This window comes from Spermophilus citellus (assembly GCF_964194105.1).
Source record: "Spermophilus citellus genome assembly, chromosome: 6".
Classification (NCBI taxonomy): domain Eukaryota; kingdom Metazoa; phylum Chordata; class Mammalia; order Rodentia; family Sciuridae; genus Spermophilus; species Spermophilus citellus.
This window is the reverse complement of record NC_138187.1, coordinates 162,187,803-162,208,365: the sequence shown is the minus strand read 5'-3', so window position 1 is coordinate 162,208,365 and position 20,563 is coordinate 162,187,803. Positions and strand designations below refer to the sequence as shown.

Genomic DNA, 20,563 nt, shown 5'->3' with positions numbered 1-20,563 from the left:
CAGCACCACATACAAACAAAGATGTTGTGTCCGCCGAAAACTGAAAAATAAATATTAAAAAATTTCTCTCTCTCTCTCTCTCTCAAAAAAAAAATCACACATTTATATCTTGCAAAGTTCACACACAGATTTTCTTACTTTCCTTTTTCAAAAACCTCTCTGAAAGAATTAATTCACAAGATACTTTCCTAGGTAATTATAAAGCTGACTTTGAACTACATCGAACATGACAAAAATAATACTTACAAGCACTTAAAGCTACATGTGTCAACATTATGTCTATTCTTTATTTCTCACAGATAATGCTACTGCACCCTTGAAACTTGGCCAGGGTCATACTTTAAGCATCTTAACCTCTATTATATCAGAGATGATAATAATATTAGCTAATATTTATTAAATATTCACCAGGGAGTTTACATAATCTTATTTGTTCTTTATGACAACATCTCACAGAATACATTATTACAATTTCACAGACAAAAAAATTAAGTTTTGGCCAGGAGGAAAACCACTGATATGGTAGAGATGGGGCTTGGTCTCAGCTGGGTGAAGAACCCACTAGGGTCTTGAACACCTTTCTACACTTCACAGTTCTTATCATCTGTAAGAAATAACTCATGGACCGTATTTCCCAGAGTTTTGCCATCCGGAGCCTTACTGACCCTGTGGAGCATGCCTCTCCCAAGGCCAGCCAGTTCCTAGAGAAGTACAGGATTCACCTGTGAAGCTGTCATTCAATCCAGAACCCACCCACCTCTACCTCCTCTATCAAGACTCACACCCCTTTTTAACAATATACTTTGTCTTAATCACTCCAGGGTCAGGTACTTGGAAACACAGTACAGGTCCTACAACCCAGAGCATGTAGAAAAGTTTCAAACTAGCCAGTCCTCAGCCTGCTTGCCCTGCCTCACTGGGTCCTTCCCACAGAGACCACAATAAAAGCTCTTTTCCACATTTTCTCCCCACTCCTCTGCTTTCTGCTCTAGCTTCCCCTCATGGCCCTGCACAGCATGGTATGCCCTCCCTTCTTAGGAATGCTCTTAGTCAAGACTTATGCCACTACAACAAAATTCCTGACCCAGGCTACTTGTGGAGTGAGAGATCTTATTTTGTCTCATGGATATGGAATTTCAAGTCCAAGGCTGGCAGCATCACTGGCTTGGGCCTCTGGTAAGGATGGCACATGATGGAAGGAGAGCATGGCAGAGCAGCAGAGCAAAGTGCTCACACCATGAGCCAAGATGCAGAGACAGTCAGAGACCTGGGTCCCACCATTCCATGTGAGAGCATACCCTAGATGATCTAGGGACCTTCCAGAGGTCTCACCTCTTAAAGGTGCATACACCTCCCACTACCACGCCCCTGGTGACTTCTGGGAACACTATCCATATTTAAACCATAGCAAAAACCATAATTATCTTTTCATTGGCAATCGTCTCCTGATCTATTGGACTCACCATACCTAAATGATAATTCAATCTTCACTTTCAAACAGTGACCCCATTATATTGTACTGCTACATAATATGAAAGGGCAATGTCATGTAGAACCTTGTCTGCTTTGCTAAGGAGTTTTAACTACTAAGTAGATCTTGGAACTAGGGATATAACTTACCAGATTTACATTTCAGAATGATTACTCAGGCAGCAGTGTGGTTGCCAGATCAGAGGAGGTACTACTGAAGGAAGGTAAGGAGACTAATTACATGGTTATGACATACAAATGTAACTTAAGATACAGATACTGGAGATGGTCAGAAAGGAATATTTATGAGCATCTGAGAAGGTAACGTGCAGGACTTGCCTGGCTATAATGGAGGGTGGGGAAAGGCAAGAGTTCAGACAGACTTCTCTAGGCTCCTGGCTTAGCTGACGCTGGATGGTGTTTTGAAGGTAAGAAGGAGGTTGCAAGGAAAGAGGAGATCTGCCTGAATTTGAGAGGTCTATAGTGTTGTTCTGTAGAGATGCCAGGAGTCAGTGACAAGGGTCTTGTGGTAAGGAGATATTTTCAAATTGGACACCCAGATTTAAGAGTTATTAGCATTTTGGTTGCTGTTACAGCTATAGAAATGGATATAACCAAAGAACAACATATAGAAAAAAATAAAACAGTTGAAAATAGAATTTTAGGGAATACCACAGTTTAAAAAGTGGGTGAAGGAAAAGTATTTTGAAAGGAAAACGGAGGTTGTAAATTTGGAGAGAATAACATCATCATCAACAGAATGGCTAAGAATTACCCAGTACTTGCTGATTTCATACCATATGTAAGAGTTTTCATTTCATTTCATTTATTGCAAATACTAACTGTAAGGCTTAAGAGAGGTTAAATAAAGCCTATAAAATTTGTTTTTCCCTTTGCAACCAGTCTTAAACTTCTGAAAGGCCTCAATAGCAACCTCTCCTCCTAAACTTTCAATTAATCTTATATACTGCCGCATAACTCTATGTTGGTCATATAACAGTACTGCTTTTTCAGTAACCTTCACTGGTTTTTCGTGTTTGCCTAGAATTCATTCTGATCCTAAAAGCTGTCTAACCTTATTATCTACTGTTATATTCCACCTGATGCTTCACACTAAGTTACTCCATCTTGCCATCCTATGCCTATGTTATATTATCCCTCACCTTGAAAATGCAGATCCCCATTTTAGTTATAGAAATTCTATCCATTCTTCAAGGTTCACCTCCTTCGGAGGTCACATTCTCCATGAAGCCTTTGCACTTACTCCAAGGAAACGTAAATGCTCCTTTCTTTGAAAATTACGCTTACACTCCGTGTCCCACTTTAAGGGGTATGCATCTCACTCTTTGGTTTATTTTACCATCATCTGTGAACTTCTCTTTTCTTTCTTACAGATTTCCAACAATATCTAGCAATGCCTTGACTACTGTTAGATCTCAATTTTTATTCGATTTTGAATTCTATGTTTATTGAAGCTCGTAAATTTGACATGAGAGTTCCTTGAACAAGTTTGCCACCTTTATAGATGATGAAAATTTCTTTTCCTTCTTAAAGTTTGCAAAACAAGCATGGCCAGGATCTCACAAAGCAGTTGCCATCTAATAACTATAAAATTACTCTATATGACCAAAGTAGGAAAACTATGAAAATAAATTTATTATTTACTATCACACTAATAGTTAATTTAGCTTAATGGTGTGCATGTTATTGTTTTTTAGAGTAACTAAACAAACAACAATACAGTTCACTTAAAAAACAATAATTATTATAAGCACATTTTCAGTTCTTTCATTCAGTTATTAATTCCCAACTTCCTATCATCAGAATCAGTGTCAATAGTTTCCCCTAACCTCATGTGATTTTAGCTTCAATACCACCAACACATACACGCATGGAGACAGCAAGGTTCCAAAGGGAACACTGAGTGATTCAAACACTGAATGATTCCTAGTTTACTTAACTTCTCTCCTGAAAGCAACATGCAGGAATAAGGTTCCCCAAAATTCATTCAGTCTTCCCATAACCAACTACCAAAGAGCTATGCGGTACCTCACAGCTTGCATCTCCAAGGCATTCTGAACAAAGCAAGGAAGATTAACAGCTAGTGAAGAGAGACCCATACAAGCTGCTTTAATCCTCTCACCAGGCTTACCTTTTCCCCATTTTATTGGTGAGGAAACAGATGAAGAGTCTCCAGGAGCCTGGTTCTAGAGCCACACTGGGAGGCACATGTCAACACTGGCACCCATTGCTTATCTGCTCCTGCTCTAGGTCTGCTTCATTTCTCCAAAGAGAAGCCAGAGAGACTGTTCAACCTTTTGGATAACGCTGGTCCTCTGCTGAACTCCACATGGCCTCCATCTTACTCAGAGTAAGAGCCAAAGTCCTCTCAGTAGCGTAGGATGCACTATCTGGTCTTCCTTCCTCGGGCTGCTCTGCTCACATCCACTCCAGCAACTCTGGCTTCTTAGTCACCTGGTGCATTCCAGCTGTGGCACCTGCTGCTCTCTCTACCTGGACTGCTCTGAGCGACTCATCCTCACCTTCAAGTCTGTGTCAGTGTGACCTTTCAGTGCAGCCTTCCAGGTCCATTCTATTTAAAATTGAAATCCCTCCTCTTCCTGCAAAACTTGATTTGCCTCTCCAGCTTTGTTTCCCCCACAGCACATACCATCATTAGACACACTGCTTATTTTACATTTTTATTCTGTTCATGGTCTATTTCCCTCTAATAGAATGTTACTCCCATGAGGGCAAGGTTTATTGTTTGTTCTGTTCACCACTGTATCTAGAATTGTTCTTAGGATGTAACTGGTTCCCACAAAATACTGAAGCAAATGTTAGAAGAATGACTTAGAAAAATGGGCTACAATTCTTAGGAGGGGTTTCTCAGAGGCTTGGAACAGAGATGGTACGGGAGATTAATGCTAGGAGAGGACTAAAAAGGAAAAAGCTGCCCTGGGCTACTATGACATTGTCTAACTACAGGGATCCTTACTTGACCTCCAGTTGTCTTTCTCCAGGACCAGGATTCGTAACTTTGTCTTGTCCCAAGGATCTCTTTTGGCAGTCTGATGAAGCCCATGAACCTTAGTCAGGGCAATGTTTTTAAATGCTTAAAATACATAGATTTGCAAAGGAAATTAAATCAAGAATTGTTTAATAAGGTCTAGTAGCTGATCTAATGACTCCTATAATTTAAAAATAGCCATGAGTGAGACAACACTGTGATGCAATATGAAAATATATGCAATTTCCACTGGTTGCAAAGTAAAGGTATAGCTACTATAGTGGTTTGCTGCTTATATTCATGGGAATTCTGATCTTCGGTTGATTTTAGTAAAACAAATACAGGATCCTCTTTTCACCCAAGTTCACAGACTCTCTAAGTCCTATTCTCCAAACCTTAATAGTCTATAGACACCAGCATAAGAATATCTGCTCTGGGATAAGTTTCAGGACTTCCTTTAAAGGGAAGCAAATCAAAATTGACTGGACTTCCATTTTCTCAGCAGCAGAAGGGAGAAGAAAAAAAAATTTTTTTTTTCTAAATTCCTTTAACTTTAGACAATACTTTTCATTTTATAGTTAGAGACTAGGCTTAAAAACTCAAGTATTTATGAGTTTTAGTGTACCAGGATGAGTAAGTCTCTAATATTGATGAGAAAATCCAAGGCAGGAAAGCAGAGAAATCCCTGCATCAGTGGAACACCCTCTGCAGGGGGAGGGAGGGTATGGACACAAAGATGCTGAAGCAAAGAAGTTAAAATGTTGAAGTATAGATTTATGTAGCCCTGCTTATCTTTCTCTGTTCCCTAAAAAGTAAAAGCTATGTTTAAACGTTCTTTATGATCTCTTCAAGGTCTCTGCAGGCAGCTTAGCAAAAATTATAGTTAGGAATTTCCTCTTATCCTGGTTGTCATCTTTACTATTTGGCAAGAAATTGGAAAATATCTCATACCAGAGGACCTTTGTGGAGATTTACAATGCATGTCAGAATTAAAATGCTCTAGAGTCTTGCAGTAAAGAGTCATACATAACTGCACGTGCCCGAGCATTTCTCAGACTTACCTGATCCTATTTTTTTTCCCTTTTAATTCACATATATATCACAGCAATTGTAAGACTTTATTACAATTAAGGACTACACAATTCTTTCCTTTTGGAAATAAATTCCTCTGGCTCAGGGAAAATGGATTGTTCATCTTTTCATTGATAGTACCTAAGAATACCAGGCATTCTGAAGGTCAGTCAATGGTTGGTTGGTTAGTGGTTGGTGAGCTAGTGGGTGGGCTGGCTGGCTAAATGAATGAATAAATCAGAGACATGAAAACAACTGTTTTGGACCTGGTCTACTGTGCATATTACCTCTGCAACATGTAAGAGACTTTTAGAAACCTTGAGATACGTTTCTAAGAGTAAAAAGCAGTAAGAAAGGATAAAAAAGGAAACTTTCTCATGAAAGTTTACATACATTGTTACACTTAAACAACAAAGGTGAAATCTGATTGAAGAAAAGGAAGATCAATTCTTTCCTAACCATTTCTGTGATTCTGAAACTAGAGATACTATGGTATTTAATGATTAAACTAACATTTCATTTGCATGTTTTGCAGTATTAAGTGTGACACCTTAGCAAACTGTCACATTTCCTAGCAGCCATTTACATTATTTAAATGGAAGACTTGATGATCAAAACTCAGAGTAATCCAAGATAGTTTCTAAATGTAACCTGTATATGCCTGGATCACACTTACAGGAGAGAGTAAAGTGAAAGACACTCAAGACTTACTGGTTTGAAAAATATAGTAGTTGAATTTCAATCCAGTAAGGTTTTCAAAAACATGTTTTAATAGACCATCTGTTTTCGGATTCTAATCAACTAATGCCACCCACTTCTGAATCTCCAAAGTAGAAGTAACACCTGCTGGTTACAGCAGAGTGGAATATGGCATTTAAAAAAAATAAGTTAAAAAAAACCTACAAAATTAACATTGAAGGAGCTGAGTAAAATCTTATTATTGCCAAGTCACTATTTTAAGAAAAAAATAGGGCTGGGGATGTGGCTCAAGTGGTAGCGTGCTTGCCTGGCATGCGTGCGGCCCGGGTTCGATCCTCAGTACCACATACAAACGAAAATGTTGTGTCTGCCGAAAAAACTAATAAATAAATATTAAAAAATTCTCTCTCTCTCTTTGAAAGAAAGAAAGAAAGAAAGAAAGAAAGAAAGAAAGAAAGAAAGAAAGAAAGTCAGTCAGTCAGATGTGGTGGTGAACATCTGTAATCCCAGTGACTCAGAGCAGGCTGAAGCTGAAGGATTGGTTAGAGGCCAGCAAATCAGTGAGGCCCTGTCTCAAAATTTAAAAGGAGCTGGGGCTGGGGATGTGGCTTAGTACTTAAGTGCTCCTGGTACCAAAAGAGGAGGTGTGGGCGGGGAGAGGAGGAGGAAGAAGGAGAAGAGGAAGAAGAAAACAAAACAGACACACTAAAGAACTCTTCAAAGACCAAGGAATTCCAAATTTACTAAAAGCTGATAGGTAGTTAAGTTAGAGTCTAAACTTAAGATGGAATGCATATTTCCATTTCTCTTTCCTACTTTCAAGAGTAAAAGCTATTTATATGTACCTAAATTTTAAATCCGTAGCCAGGAAAAACTTTTAAATAACGATTAAAGTTAAACAGGCTTTGGTGTTTTAATCAGTTGTTGTATCTGTTTGAAAATATAGTAGTCATTTCTATCAGGAATTTCTTCATATCTACTATATAGATATAGTACCTAGTTACACATGACCTCATCCAAATTATCAACTTCTGCCAGCCCTGTTTATGAAATACATGTTGAAAGCTCCACTGTCACCATCTAAGCCCAGGGTCCCATCATCTCTAGTCAGAATTACTTTACTCTCTTCCAATCAATTTTCCACACAGTCATAGTGCTCTTCTAAAATACAAATTTTATCATATCAATCCCCCATTTAAACTTTTCCATGGCATTTCCACTGCACTTGAAGAAAATACAAACTAGTTAATGTGTCTTTCATCCTCTGGTTTTAATGATCTTTTCAACTGCATGAAAGGCTACTCTCCTCTGCACCTTCAGCTAGAGCCAAAATTCGTTTTGAATTCCTAGAATGTACTAGGTTTTTCTAAGATTTAGGGCTTCCATACCTGGGTGTTCTCTATCTCAGGATTCAGAATAATTGAGAATCTTTCAGGAATCCCTTCATCTCAATTAAGCTAGAACCTCTGTTATAAGCTCTGACACGATTATCCTACTTCTTTAAAGCACTCAACATGTTGTTATAATATAGACATATTTGTAATCATTTGTTTAATGATCATATTCTCACTAGATTAAAAATTCCACATGGCTAAGCCAAAGTCTATTACAATCACTTTTGAGGACCCCATACCCACAATGTATTTAATAATTCTAGTTAAATGAAATAGAATAAATCCCAATCCAACAAAACAGAGGCAAAAGGCACAAATCCCTTATAATGAAACTTATTTCTAGCTTACCCCAAGTCTATGCCATTGGGAGTCTTTGGAAGTTTTAATCACAAATGAGTCTTTTTAATATTCTCCATTATCCTAGAAGCCATGCCTGGACATATAAAGCATTGTTGGTGTTGTTTTAATTATTGTTGGTTGCTTAAGGCTGAAGTCTTCATTCTAGAAATGCATGGGTCAACCTGGACAGTATCTGAATGCTTGCTTCCTGAGTGGGGTGACAACAAACAACAAGTGATAACACAATTCAGTATTAGAAGCTCTGGGGCCCCTGGGAACTAGAATATTTGGTATTCATCTAAAGAGGACTGTATTCTAAGCTTGTTTAGATACTTCTGTGGTAATTTCAGATGCTCTAGGAAATATTCTTAGTATCTAAATACATGTGTCTTTCATTAGAAAACAGTACACTCAAAAAGCAAAACAGGAACTGCATGTTGCTATAAAATGACATACATGTGTAATAAATAAAATTTTATATATATATGTATGTATATATACATATGTATATATACATACACACACACATATAATTTTAAAAAAGAAAGAAGGGATGGGGAAGAAGTTCTGGGATCAAAATTCCCACTACAATATTTAATGGCTAAAACAACCAAAAAAAGAGAAAACGGTTTTATTAAATTTAGTTGCGTACACCATATATTACAGAAAAATATGTGAAATGGCAGTAAACTGACATGTGAATCTGCATTACATTTTCTGCCTTCTCAGGAAAATGCTTCCTAGTAATAAAGTTTTAATTTTCATAGAAAAATATTAATGTTGTATTCAGTAGCTTTATGTTAACTGATTTTCTATTAATCAACTTTTAGGTCACATTGTTTCATCTTTCTAGGCTCAGAAAAGAGTTATTATTTTTGATAAGTTTTGAAGAAGTTATTTAACACCAAATTAAAAGAAATCCAAGAAAAATAATAACCCTAAAACATAAGTATTTTCCAGTCTATATTTTGTTTTGTTTTTCAAATTAGTTGTATTAAATCCCTTAGAACCACCTACTTTTCTGGAGAAAATTTTTACTTTAGACAGACATTTTATTAAGCAGGCATTGCTACTTATTTTTCCTTATAAAAGTCATTTAAACTCATTTTTTAAAATGTAAAGACTATAGCCAATTCTCATTATTTGTAGAATCATTTTGCATATTTACCTTCTAACTAAAATTTATTCATAACCCAAAGTCAAAACTAAAAGCACATTTATTGTGATTGGAAGATGTGTGCAGAGCAGCAAAAATTTGAGTCACCAGAGGGCAAGTTCCTAGTAGAGGCTGAACAAGGTAACACTCCGCCTTTGTTGTTTGAGCTCTCACTTGTTAACACTTTTTGCACACTATTTAGCATCACATTTCACCCCTTCCTTCTCCCTCTCTCTCTCTTCATTTTTGTTGGTGATTCACTATTGCAATGGCCCCAAGTACAGAGCTAAAGTGCTGTCTAAAGTCCCAGGTTCGAGGATGTTGCCATGTGCCTCATGGAGGAAACATGAACAATCTGAGCACCATTGAAGTCCAAGTTGCAGTGGTCCTGGTCACGAGTTCAGTGTTACGGAACCAACAGTACAGACTGAATAAGTTATCTTCAAACAGAAACCCTCATAAAATAAGACTGTGTCTGGTCACCTCATTAATGCATATGTTGTGACCACAGGCTCACAGGAACCTAATCTTATATTCCTCTTAGGAGCAACAGTTCAATATTCATCAATTCGTGGTGGCTTCTCAGAACATAACTATCATTGTTTCTGATTGGAGACAATATGATTTTATATACAGAAACACTAATGACCAAAACTGTTTGATGTTAATAAATTCAATAACATTGCAGAATATAAAATTAACATACACAAATCAATTGTGTTTCTATACACTGAAAAAGAAATGAAGAAACCATTTACAATAGAGTAAAAATAATAAAATATTTAGTGATAAATTTAAACAAGGAAGTAAAAGATCAGTATACTGAACACTATTAGACATTGATGAAAAATATTAAAGAAGAAATAAATAAAATGATACCCCAAATTCATGGATCAGAGGGATTAATATAGCTAAAATGTTCATATTAACCAAAGCAATCCACAAATTTGCTTATATTTCCCCCTAAAAATAAATACAAAACTCCTAAATCTATTTTTATATTAAAGAAATCCTCAAATTCATATGGAACCACAAAAGATTCCAAATGGAAAAGCAATTTTTGAAAGAACAAACATAAAAGCATCACACTTCTTGATTTCTCACTACATTGCAAACCAATAGTAATCAAAATACTATCACGTTGGTATTAAAAACAGACACACAGATCCATGGAACAAAGTCAAGAGCCCAGAAATAAACCCAGACATATATGGTCAACTCACATGTGATGTGAGGCCAAGAACACATAATAGGAAAAGGACAGTCTCTTCAATTAAGGTGTTTCCATAGGCAAAGAATGAAATCAGGTCCCTATCTTACACACTCACAAAAGTTAACTCAAAATGGATTAAAGAATTAAACTTAAAAACAAAAACCATAAAACTCCTAGAAGAAAACAGAGAGAAAATTCCTTCACATTTGTCCATGACAATGATTTTTTTTTTTTGGGGGGGGGACATAACACCAAAAGCACACGTCACAGCAACACAAATAAACCAATGGGACAACAACAAAACGAAAACTGATCATTCCGCACAACAAAGGAGCAATTCACAAAATGGAAAGGTAATCTCTGGAAAGATAGAAAATACTTGCAAACCATAAATCTGATGAAGGATAAATGTGGGAGACCAACCTTGCACGTGACTGGGTCACACTCCCCGGCTGGGTGCTGAGGCGCTCAGTCACAGAAATGTGGCAGAGCTTTCCCCACCCTTCTTGGGTTTGAGGGTCGATGTCTCGTGCATGGGTGTGTCTTGCTACAGCCCCGTAGGTGAAGCTACACTCACCTGTTCCTTTGTAATATTACCCCTTGCCCTGTTTAGGATAGAATGTTGCATGGAAGTGCCTTGTGTGTGTCCCCTTCTCTTACTGTGCCCCTGGGTGTGGCCTACCCAGGTGTCAGTCAACCTGCTGACAGTGGACATCATGAAGATAGACTCAGCCCCCTGACCTGACCCCTTGCCTCATCTGAGTAGCTTCTCCTCAATAAAAGGGGTCAGCGCATGCTCTCGCTTTCTCTCTCTCTTCCTGTGGACCCTTAAGGTCAGAGGAGCCATCACAGCGACCCCAAAGAAAAAGGTATTTGTGTCTCTTGTGTGGTTATTTCGTGCAGCCCAGTCAGCCCAGTTCAACTGGAGTAAACCCTGAGCCTTTTAGTCATGAGAACAGAAACCCGGCAGATAAACATCCAAAGTAGCTAAGGAATATATACAATAGCAAAAAGCTCAAATAATCTCTTTTAAAAACAAGTACATGAAAATATTCTCAACATCACTAATTATCAGAGAAAAGCAAATTGAAACCACAATGAGACATCATCTCACATCTGTTAAGATAGTTATAAAAAGATTAGAGTTAACAAGTGTGAAGAAAAGAGAATACCAGTGGAGGTAAAAATTGGGGCAGCCTAAGATGAAAATATATGGAGGATTCTCAAAAAACTTAAAAATAGAGATAGGGATCTCTAAAAACATAACCCAATTAATAAATGGGAAAATGAATTAAACAGACACTTCTTAAAAATAAATAAAAATGGTCAACAAATATATAAAAAAAGTCCATCATCATTAGCAAGTATGAAAAATGCAAATCAAAACTACACTAAGATTTCATCTTACAACAGTCAGAATGGCAATCATCAAGAATACAAATAATACATGCTGAAGAGGATGTGGAGAAAAAGGAACACTTGCACTGTTGGTGGAACTAAGCATTATTATTATTATTATTATTATTATTCTGATAACAAACCCAAATGTAGCACTTTGATAATCTCTGACTATGAAGAGGGCTTCTATGTTCCTAAGCTTGACTTGTACAATATGATAGCCAAATGTGGCTATTAAGCACTTGACACGTGGCAGTTTAGATTGAGAAATGCTCTGAACATACGATGTGTGATAAATTCCAAAGACTTAGTATAAAGTACAAGAATGTAAAATATCCCATTAATGATTTTGATATTATTATATTCCTTATTATATTTTGGATATATTGAATTAAATAAGATATATTGTTAACATTATCTACTTCTGTTTTAATGTAATTACTAAAAAATTTCAATGTACTGCATTACAGATGTAATACGTGTAAGTGTAATACACGCATTGTATTTGGACAGTGCTGGCCCCAAATTACTCCAGCTATAAGGTCTATTCTATTTGCTTCCCTTCTCCCATTGCATTCCTTTGGTCTCAGAGTTAAATATATCAGGAGAAAGATGAGTCACCTGATAAGAAAAAGCCAAGGAACATGAAAAGAGTGTTTGCTGCCTTCTGCTGTGACATGCCACCTGGTGCTGGTGGCAGCTTCAGTGCTCACCTCCACTCAGCCAGCTCAGAGCTATACTCTGCTGCTCTTCAGTACCTGCCACTCTCCCTCCATGCCCAATGAATGGGCTACAGCCCTGCAGTTTCCTCTTCTACACACACCACCACCACCCAAAGCTCCACATCAAACCAGATTTACTGAAGTTTGAGAAGACAAAGAGGATACACACCCCAGAAACTCAAATGCCTCAGACTTAGGTTTTTAGAAACTCTGTTCTGAAAAATCTTCTCACTCACCCAGTCTCTGACCAAGGTCTCTTCTCCCAGGCTTCAGCCTCTGAGGCACCTTGGCTTCTCTCTTTCCTTTTATTTCCAAACTCCTATTATTTTTCGTGCAAACAGTTTAGCTATACTTTCAGGGTGCTTTTTTTGTTGTTGTTTTTAATCCCGTCCAACCTATTCTTCTAGAGCCTCCGTGCCTCAAATAACACATGCCTGTATTTCTCCACAAAACTCTTCTTGAAAATAAATACTAGAATTGGCCATTAAGATACTTGAAACTTTGTATTTAAATTTTTTAAACTCTACCCCAATGCCAGCAGCCTGCTTCCAGTCTTCTCAAGGACATGAAGTAACTAGGAGAGAAGGAAATCCCTCTGCAGAGAATGCAGCAGGGCCTTTTGCACTAGGAGCTGGCCTCAGCCTACCCTGATCGCAGATAACCTGAGAGTTGGTGTCAGATACAATCTGGTTATATTTATCAAAAATTACATAACGATTAATTATAAGGAAACTCTCAAATTATTTTTTATCATAAGACAATATAAAACTAAAATCCACAAAATATGTCTTCACATTTTTGAAAAATATTAAAGGCCACAAATCTCAGTATCTGTAGTGTTATGCTCTTTAAATCAGTATACACTGTCTGATCCCAATTAATTTATAAAATTAGTAACTCAGGCTGATGGGAATAATGGCCCACATTTTCTTTATTAAACATTAATCAATTTCTAACTTTTCTATAATGTCCATGTTACTTTTATAACAACAAAAATTATTTTAAAAATCAAAATACAGAAGACAAAATAAAGTCTGAAACATAAGAAGGAAAGAATAAATAATAGGTGGAAAATTTTGAAAGAGAAGGAAAATTCATATCTCTAGAACTAGAGTGAGAAAGTGAATTCAGAAATAGAAAAACTACGTGTAAAGAGAGTTACAAGATTAGCTAACTTTTTCTCTATAAAGAGATAATGCCATTTGGGTGGAGAAAAGGATGAAGTCATTGTAAAAGTATCAAGTAAAATGAACTAAAATGAGAATTAGTAGAAAGAGAAAAATAGAAGAATTTTTTATAAAATAAAGGCTTGAAGATGGCAGTCTTGGCTCAGCTGTGATTGGAGATATAACTTATATCAGTGTGACTGGAATCAGCAGGTAAATGTGGTCACGTAGACACTTCCAGTCCATACACAGGAACGTACTAGGTAGGTGGATGAACTGATCTAAGGTGGAATTGTCAGGGTGTGGCTAAAGGACACAAGTAGGAACAATGAGGAGAATGCCATAAAGAGTATGATAGAGACAACAGTGGCGTCTGGGTGGAGCAAAGAGAAGTCATAAAGTGGGAATATTGTCAGTAAGGGAAGGACCGGGACTCCAAAGAATGGAGGTTTAGCCAAGTCACAGGTGCAAGGTGCAGGGGATCAGGAGACCCAGAGAGCCAGGAAATAAGGCAAGTACTACTATCTCAGGGTTCAGTCTGCAAAGGTGGCTCTCTCTCTCTCTCTTTGGATGTTCATCAACAAGAGCATGGCTATAGGAGAAATGTGAGACGTAGAACGATTACAAATCAATGACAAAAGGAATCCTATTTTGTCCAAGTTGATGGGAGAAACTTGGATGAAAATAAAAAATATGATCAGGGTTTCAAAATCTTCAGTAAATAAAGTACATGACCATCTATTAGTAATGTAGATGACAGAAACAACAGACACTAGCTCCCAAATATTTCTCTTCCAAGTTTATACAATTCCCCATACACTTTGTAAAGAAAACTTTACATTTTCAAAATATTGTACTAATTCTACATTTTTTTAAAAAAAAATTGGTAAAGTCTACTAAGTAACAGATAAAAATACCACTTTGACAATCAAATGAATGAAAATTTAATCAAAATTTGTAGAGCCACTTTTTGTACATGAAAACATTTGACTCAGTTCAATCTTGTGATAGGGTAAAGGTTTTCAAAGTATAAGGGCAGATGAAGGTGGATATTCATTTTACAAAAATTTTTAGATTCCTTTAAATAAGATCCTTTACATTTTATATGATGTGGTTTACATAATATGTTTTAGGAATAGATTTTTCATGAAACAAAGTATGCTCACGTGCTATGGTGTGAATATGAAGAGTCCTCCAAAGGTCCCAGTGTTAAAGGGGGTGGCTCCCAGGCACTACTGGTAGATACTGTGGACCTTTAAGAGGTGAGGCCTAGTGGGAAGTCTTTCAGTCATTGGAGTGGTGCCCTCAAAGGGGATTGAGGAGTGCTGGCCCATCCTGTCTCTCTCTGCTTCCTAGCTTGTGATTTGAGCTGTATGCTCTGACTCCCACTCTCCACCATTGCCATCCAGTTAGCTCACCAGCTGCCCAAAGTGATGAGGCCACTGATCATGGACTGGAACCTCCAGAACTGGGAGCCAAAAAAATTCTTTATAAATTAATTGCCTCAGGGGGCTGGGGATGTGGTTCAAGCGGTAGCGTGCTCGCCTGGCATGCGTGGGGCGCTGGGTTCGATCCTCAGCACCACATAAAATAAATAAAATAAAAATGTTGTATCCACCGAAAACTGAAAAATAAATATTAAAAAATTCTCTCTCTCTCTTAAAAAAAAATTAATTGCCTCGGGTATTTCATCATAATAGCAGAAAGGTGACCAATACAGTACATTAAATTATTTTGGCTTAACAGATTCAAGAGTAAATGTAATCTGTACAATTCTTCCAGATAATTTACTACTTCTTTGGTGATTCTGAGTTTCCTAATGGCTCAGCATGAAAACTGCTACTGTACTCAACATGAAAATTCTTCAGCAAGTGCAATCAAAACCTTTCAAGAGACAAATCTGGAATTCTGCCCAGGTGGACTTATTTTCTGCATGTGGGGATGGTGTGCTGAGTGAATACATCTCTAATTGTAAAAAAATATATGATATATTTTCCATTGGCCTCCAAATGTTTTCAAGTATCCCTATTAGTAAAATAAGTGAATAAATCAAAATATGTATATACTTTAATAGATATATAAATGTATTCTTATTTAAACATTATATTTTATTAAAAATTTCTTACTTTGGATAGTAAAATATAAATTTATGATCAATTATCCCCTATCCCCTGCTTCCCTAATGAGCTGTCTTGTGAACCATTCTGTTTGGATACTGCTTCTAGAACGTCTAGAGAGACCCGAAGAAATTTTATTCATAAACAATGAGTTCATGTACAAAACTGTAAGACCACAAGGAAGAAAAATCTGCCAACAGTAAAGGCTTCAATGATGCAATGAGGTCAATCTGCAACTTGTAAATTACAAAGTTACTTACTGGTTTCTGTTAGGCTGAATCAAATTATAAAATAGGTCTAAATCTTAGAAAAGAATAAAGAAAAGGACCCATTTTGGTAGGTCACATACATTTTAACCAATGAGTGAGTACCAGATGTTAGGTATACATAAAAACAGTCTATTCACTAATTCATCTAGCATTAATTGCATGACCATTATGTACCTGGCAGTCCTCCAAGTAATAATTATATTTACATGTATTGTAACAATATCTTTCTTTAGATATGGGAATTGCAGGTAATGAAGAATGAATTTCTAAATTATTTTAAGATGAATACTACATGAATAGGTTGGCATACATGCAAATTTAAAGTGAAATTCTTGTTAATTATCAATTCTGTCTTTTGCTAGAGTTAAGACTAAAATTTTTTCCAACAAATATAAACCCAGTTAGCATCTGGCACAACGACTAGCATGTAGTAAGCTTTCGATACTTATTTGTTGGAGAAGTGAGGGGAAAGGGGAAAACGAAGCGGTGAGAACTAGATAAAACAAAGAAGTCTGAGCCACAGAGAAAGGGACATCTCACTGTTCTGGAAGCATGGTTTGTAACTACTACCACTGTGCTTCTTGTGTCCTGGAAACCCCATCAAATGCGTGTGGTCCTGTCTGACAGCATAATCTGTATTTAGAAACAGCATGTAATTCAGCACCCCGAGACTCAAAAGGAGAGTCAGTTCTAACAGATAAATGCCTCTGCATTTAAAAGTCTGTTGACTTTCAGGTTTATGATAAAGTAAAAATTATTTTCTCTTACTATAAAAGTAAAACACGAGCTTTAAAGAAAATTTGTAAAATACATGAAAATAAAACTAACACATTACTATAATTCCACTTCCCAAAGAAAACCACTATTAACATTTTACATATTAAATTAGCTCAAATTTTTAAAACCACAGGGGTTTTAAAATTTTGAGCTAATTTAATATGTAAGATGTGACTTTCTATAATTCCATGTGAGGCTTATAAACAACAAAAGTGAAAGAACAAAAATGAAAACCCACAGTACAGTAATTCCAGCCGTGTTTAATGAGGCAAGATTCATGGCCTGAAAGTTTCCAAATTAAGCTATCATGATATTATGATCCATAAGGAACAACACTTTGTTTTAGTTATCTCTGTTCTGCACCAACTGTGGTACCTAGCACATAATATTCACTCAGTATATGTTCATTGAATAAACATCCTAAGAGAGTCAGCATGTTTTTATTTTCAGAGTCTATGATCATACCTCGTCACTCACCACCTCCTCCCCAGCAAAGCCATCCTGGCGTTCCCTGCCTTTACTTCAGCTTCAGCAACAGTCAGGAGCCTCCTATAGCCCAAAAGCGACACTGTGATCCCCCCCAGTAACACCAAGTTATGTTTCACTCACTCCTCACAATTCAGCTTAGATGTCATTCTCCTCAAGAAGTTTCCCCAACCCTTGTTTCCCATCCTTGGGCTGAGCTAAGTGCTATAATTTAAGTTCCTATAACACCTGCAAACAATGCAAGTGACACAGTGCATAAAACTAGCCACTAGAAAGGTTGTTCATTTGCAGGCTGTCAGTTCTTGAAGTTTCTATCTTTATATTTACAAACACCTGAACAGGTTCCACAGTATTTACTGAACAAATGAGAGACTGAAAGAAGGAACAAAAACTCCTTTTTTGTTCTACTTTTCATTTCTTTAATTTATTCCTATTTGTTTGGTTAGCTGTTCTCTCACATTTTTTAATCTTAAAAATGAATACCCACCATGTATTAAAGATAAATTAAAAATGAGAAGAATGCAACAACTGAGTTCAGCTTTCTCTTCAAGCCAAAAAGTATCCCTTTCTATCTTAAGATTAGCGCTCAGTAAACAGCGTCACCACTGTTTTCTCCAAAGTTCTCACAAAAGAATCAGGCATAACTGCCACACATTCCCACTCCATGCGTTATTTATATCTACTCTCCTTTCTCCCCAAGAAGATGTGAAGGAGGCCCTGATGACTTGCTCTACTGATGCCATCAGATCTGCTCCTTTCCACTTCTAGAGCCTCTGTCTTTAACCTCTTCCCATCTAGTCTCCTGTTACATCAAAGGAATAATTTAGTATGCTCAAAACTGAGCTACATACATACAGTTAATTCCTATTTCCTACCATATAGGATTCAAATTATGCAGAATCTACATTCCTATTGTGGCTCGTAAAGCTACCCATTCCACAATCAGACCTACTAGTACTCTCTACCTTATTTCCTCTATTTAAGAAAATATATTTCCTTGTGTTTCAGGTATTCATTTCCCATTGAAGCCAGGGATATATTCCTGCTACGCAGCATAGAAAATTTGCAAATTTCTTCATTGCTTTCTTTGTGCATGCATTAGCATTTTCCCCATTCTCTTTGTTCCTCAATTTGTCTTTGAAATCCCTATTTACATCTCTCCTCTCTAACAAAGTCTAATTACCTCCAAGGCACAGGAATTGCTCCTTTACTATGTAACAATTTGACATTTGAATTTTATCTGAACATCAATATTTTGGTCCTTACCTGTTTGTTTCTCTGCAAGTCTAAGCACTCTAAGAGATCTTCATATGTGTACTCTGAGATCATTGACAAGTGACAAGTTCCATTGCTCATATTTACTTATGGATCTCAGATGATGTCACCATATTGATATTCTTCACATTTAGAGCTCTATTTATGTCTTTCCTACGTCAAAGGATAATACCTTATGTTTCATTATAAAGTTTGCAAAATGTACTTGGACAATTTAGCAAAAAGAAACAATAAAAAAGTGCCAGAATAAATGCTTCTATATATTCTATATTGTCTCAAGGCTAGTAAAAATTATTTTTCTTGGAACGTTACACCATGTTATTATTCAAAATACTATTGAGTAAAGATGTTGGTATACATTCACTTTTAAATTATTTTTAAAAGAATAAATAAAAAATAGCAAATCTGTTTAAATATTAAGTGAATGAATAATACAAACTAGATTAATAATTACAACTCACAGGATCTGCAGGTCCACAGAATTCTCGAAATGTCTTCGTAGAATTATTCTGTTGAATCTCCATTGCTACACAAGGGCCAGAATACAATTCTGTCACCATCTCCTATGATGTATAATATAAAAGAATCAATACAATTTGATGATATTTTACCCCTTCTCTTTTAATTGTGCCACTATTCCACTAATCCTTCAGAGTTAAAAGTTACCTTTGGCTTCTTTTCCTATCTGTATCATACACACTGGTAGTTCCTATCTCCTTGAACCCAATGCTGACAAATTAACATATAAAAACAAAATGTTTCTCCTGAAGAAGCTTTTAAAAACCATAATGCATTCCAGCAACAAGGAATAACAGGGGCCAGATTTATTTTCCCATCTTAAATTTCTAGAAACTAGACAAAATATATGAAACAACAGTTTTCAGATTCTGGATGACAGGCACCATAGACCACAGCCCTCAGGAGAAGGGAAACAATAAAGTAAGACACACAGTTGCCCCACTGCAAATGTTATTAAAACAAAAACAAACAAAAAGCACTGGATGGGATGACTAGGATAAGACACTGCCAACGAACAATGAATCTGAAGACAGGGAACAGAAACTGTTCAAAAGCAAGCATGAAAATAAACAGCAGCACATCTGTCAATCAAAATTCTCAAAAACAAAGGAAAAATAAAGACTTTTCCAGAAAAAGAAGAGCTGGGAGAATTCACCACCGATAGCCTTTTACTATAAGAAATGTTAAAGGAAGTTCTTCAGGAAGAAGGGAAAAAATGCCAGACAAAAATGGAGACCTACACAAAACTCTACTAAACATGTGGGTGAATATAAACACATTGTCTTTTTTTTTTAGTTGCTTAAGAAGATAATTATTTAAAGCAAAAAATATTAAGAGTGTACTGTAAGAAGTAAAATGTACTAGCACAGCAGCACAAGGAGGGAAACACAGGTACACTGATTAGCACTTCAATTCTGCACATGAAACAGTACATGAAATACACAATCAGGGGTGGCCTCACAGATCTGGAACACCCAGTGAATCTTCCCTCCCCCTCAGTATACTGCAGGTAAAAGGGAAACAAACATGAGATGGAGGCAGAACAACAGTGTGGATATATGAAGATCAAAAGTATCAGGAACTGAGAGAGACCCAGGAGGGAAATGAGAGAAGGTCAGACCACGCACGCCATGTGAGACATTTTGATGATACTGGAGGGTTTATGATGCAAATGCCATAATTTTATTCCCTTTTAATGCTGAGTAATATTCCATTGTGTATAAATACCACAGGTTTTTTTTATCCATTCATCTATTGAAGGGCATCTAGGTTGGTTCCACAGATTAGCTATTGAGAACTGAGCTGCTATAAACATTGATGTACCTGTGTCCTACAGTATGCAGATTTTAGTTCTTTGGATTTATGTCAAGTTGTTGGATACCTGGGTCATATCACCATTCCTAGTCTTTTGAGGAATATCCCTACTACTTTCCAAAGTAATTGGACTAAGCTGTAGTCCCACCAACAAAGTGTATCTTTCCC

At 36.7% G+C, this 20,563-nt stretch overlaps 1 protein-coding gene across 8 annotated transcripts in view; it reads right to left on the bottom strand.

Annotated features, from left to right (window-relative positions):
• The window catches only part of NME7 (NME/NM23 family member 7), a 169,463-nt gene that overhangs the window by 53,406 nt on the left and 95,494 nt on the right, over window positions 1-20,563 (bottom strand). For 5 of the 8 annotated variants that reach the window (XM_081300559.1, XM_081300558.1, XM_081300556.1 and 2 more), the window contains one exon: window positions 19,024-19,088. In XM_081300559.1, the coding sequence (XP_081156685.1) occupies window positions 19,024-19,088 (65 nt within the window). Of the gene's footprint in view, window positions 1-19,023; window positions 19,126-20,563 lie in introns of all 8 variants that reach the window. The other 3 variants (XR_014022830.1, XM_081300561.1, XM_081300557.1) reach the window with 1 other exon arrangement.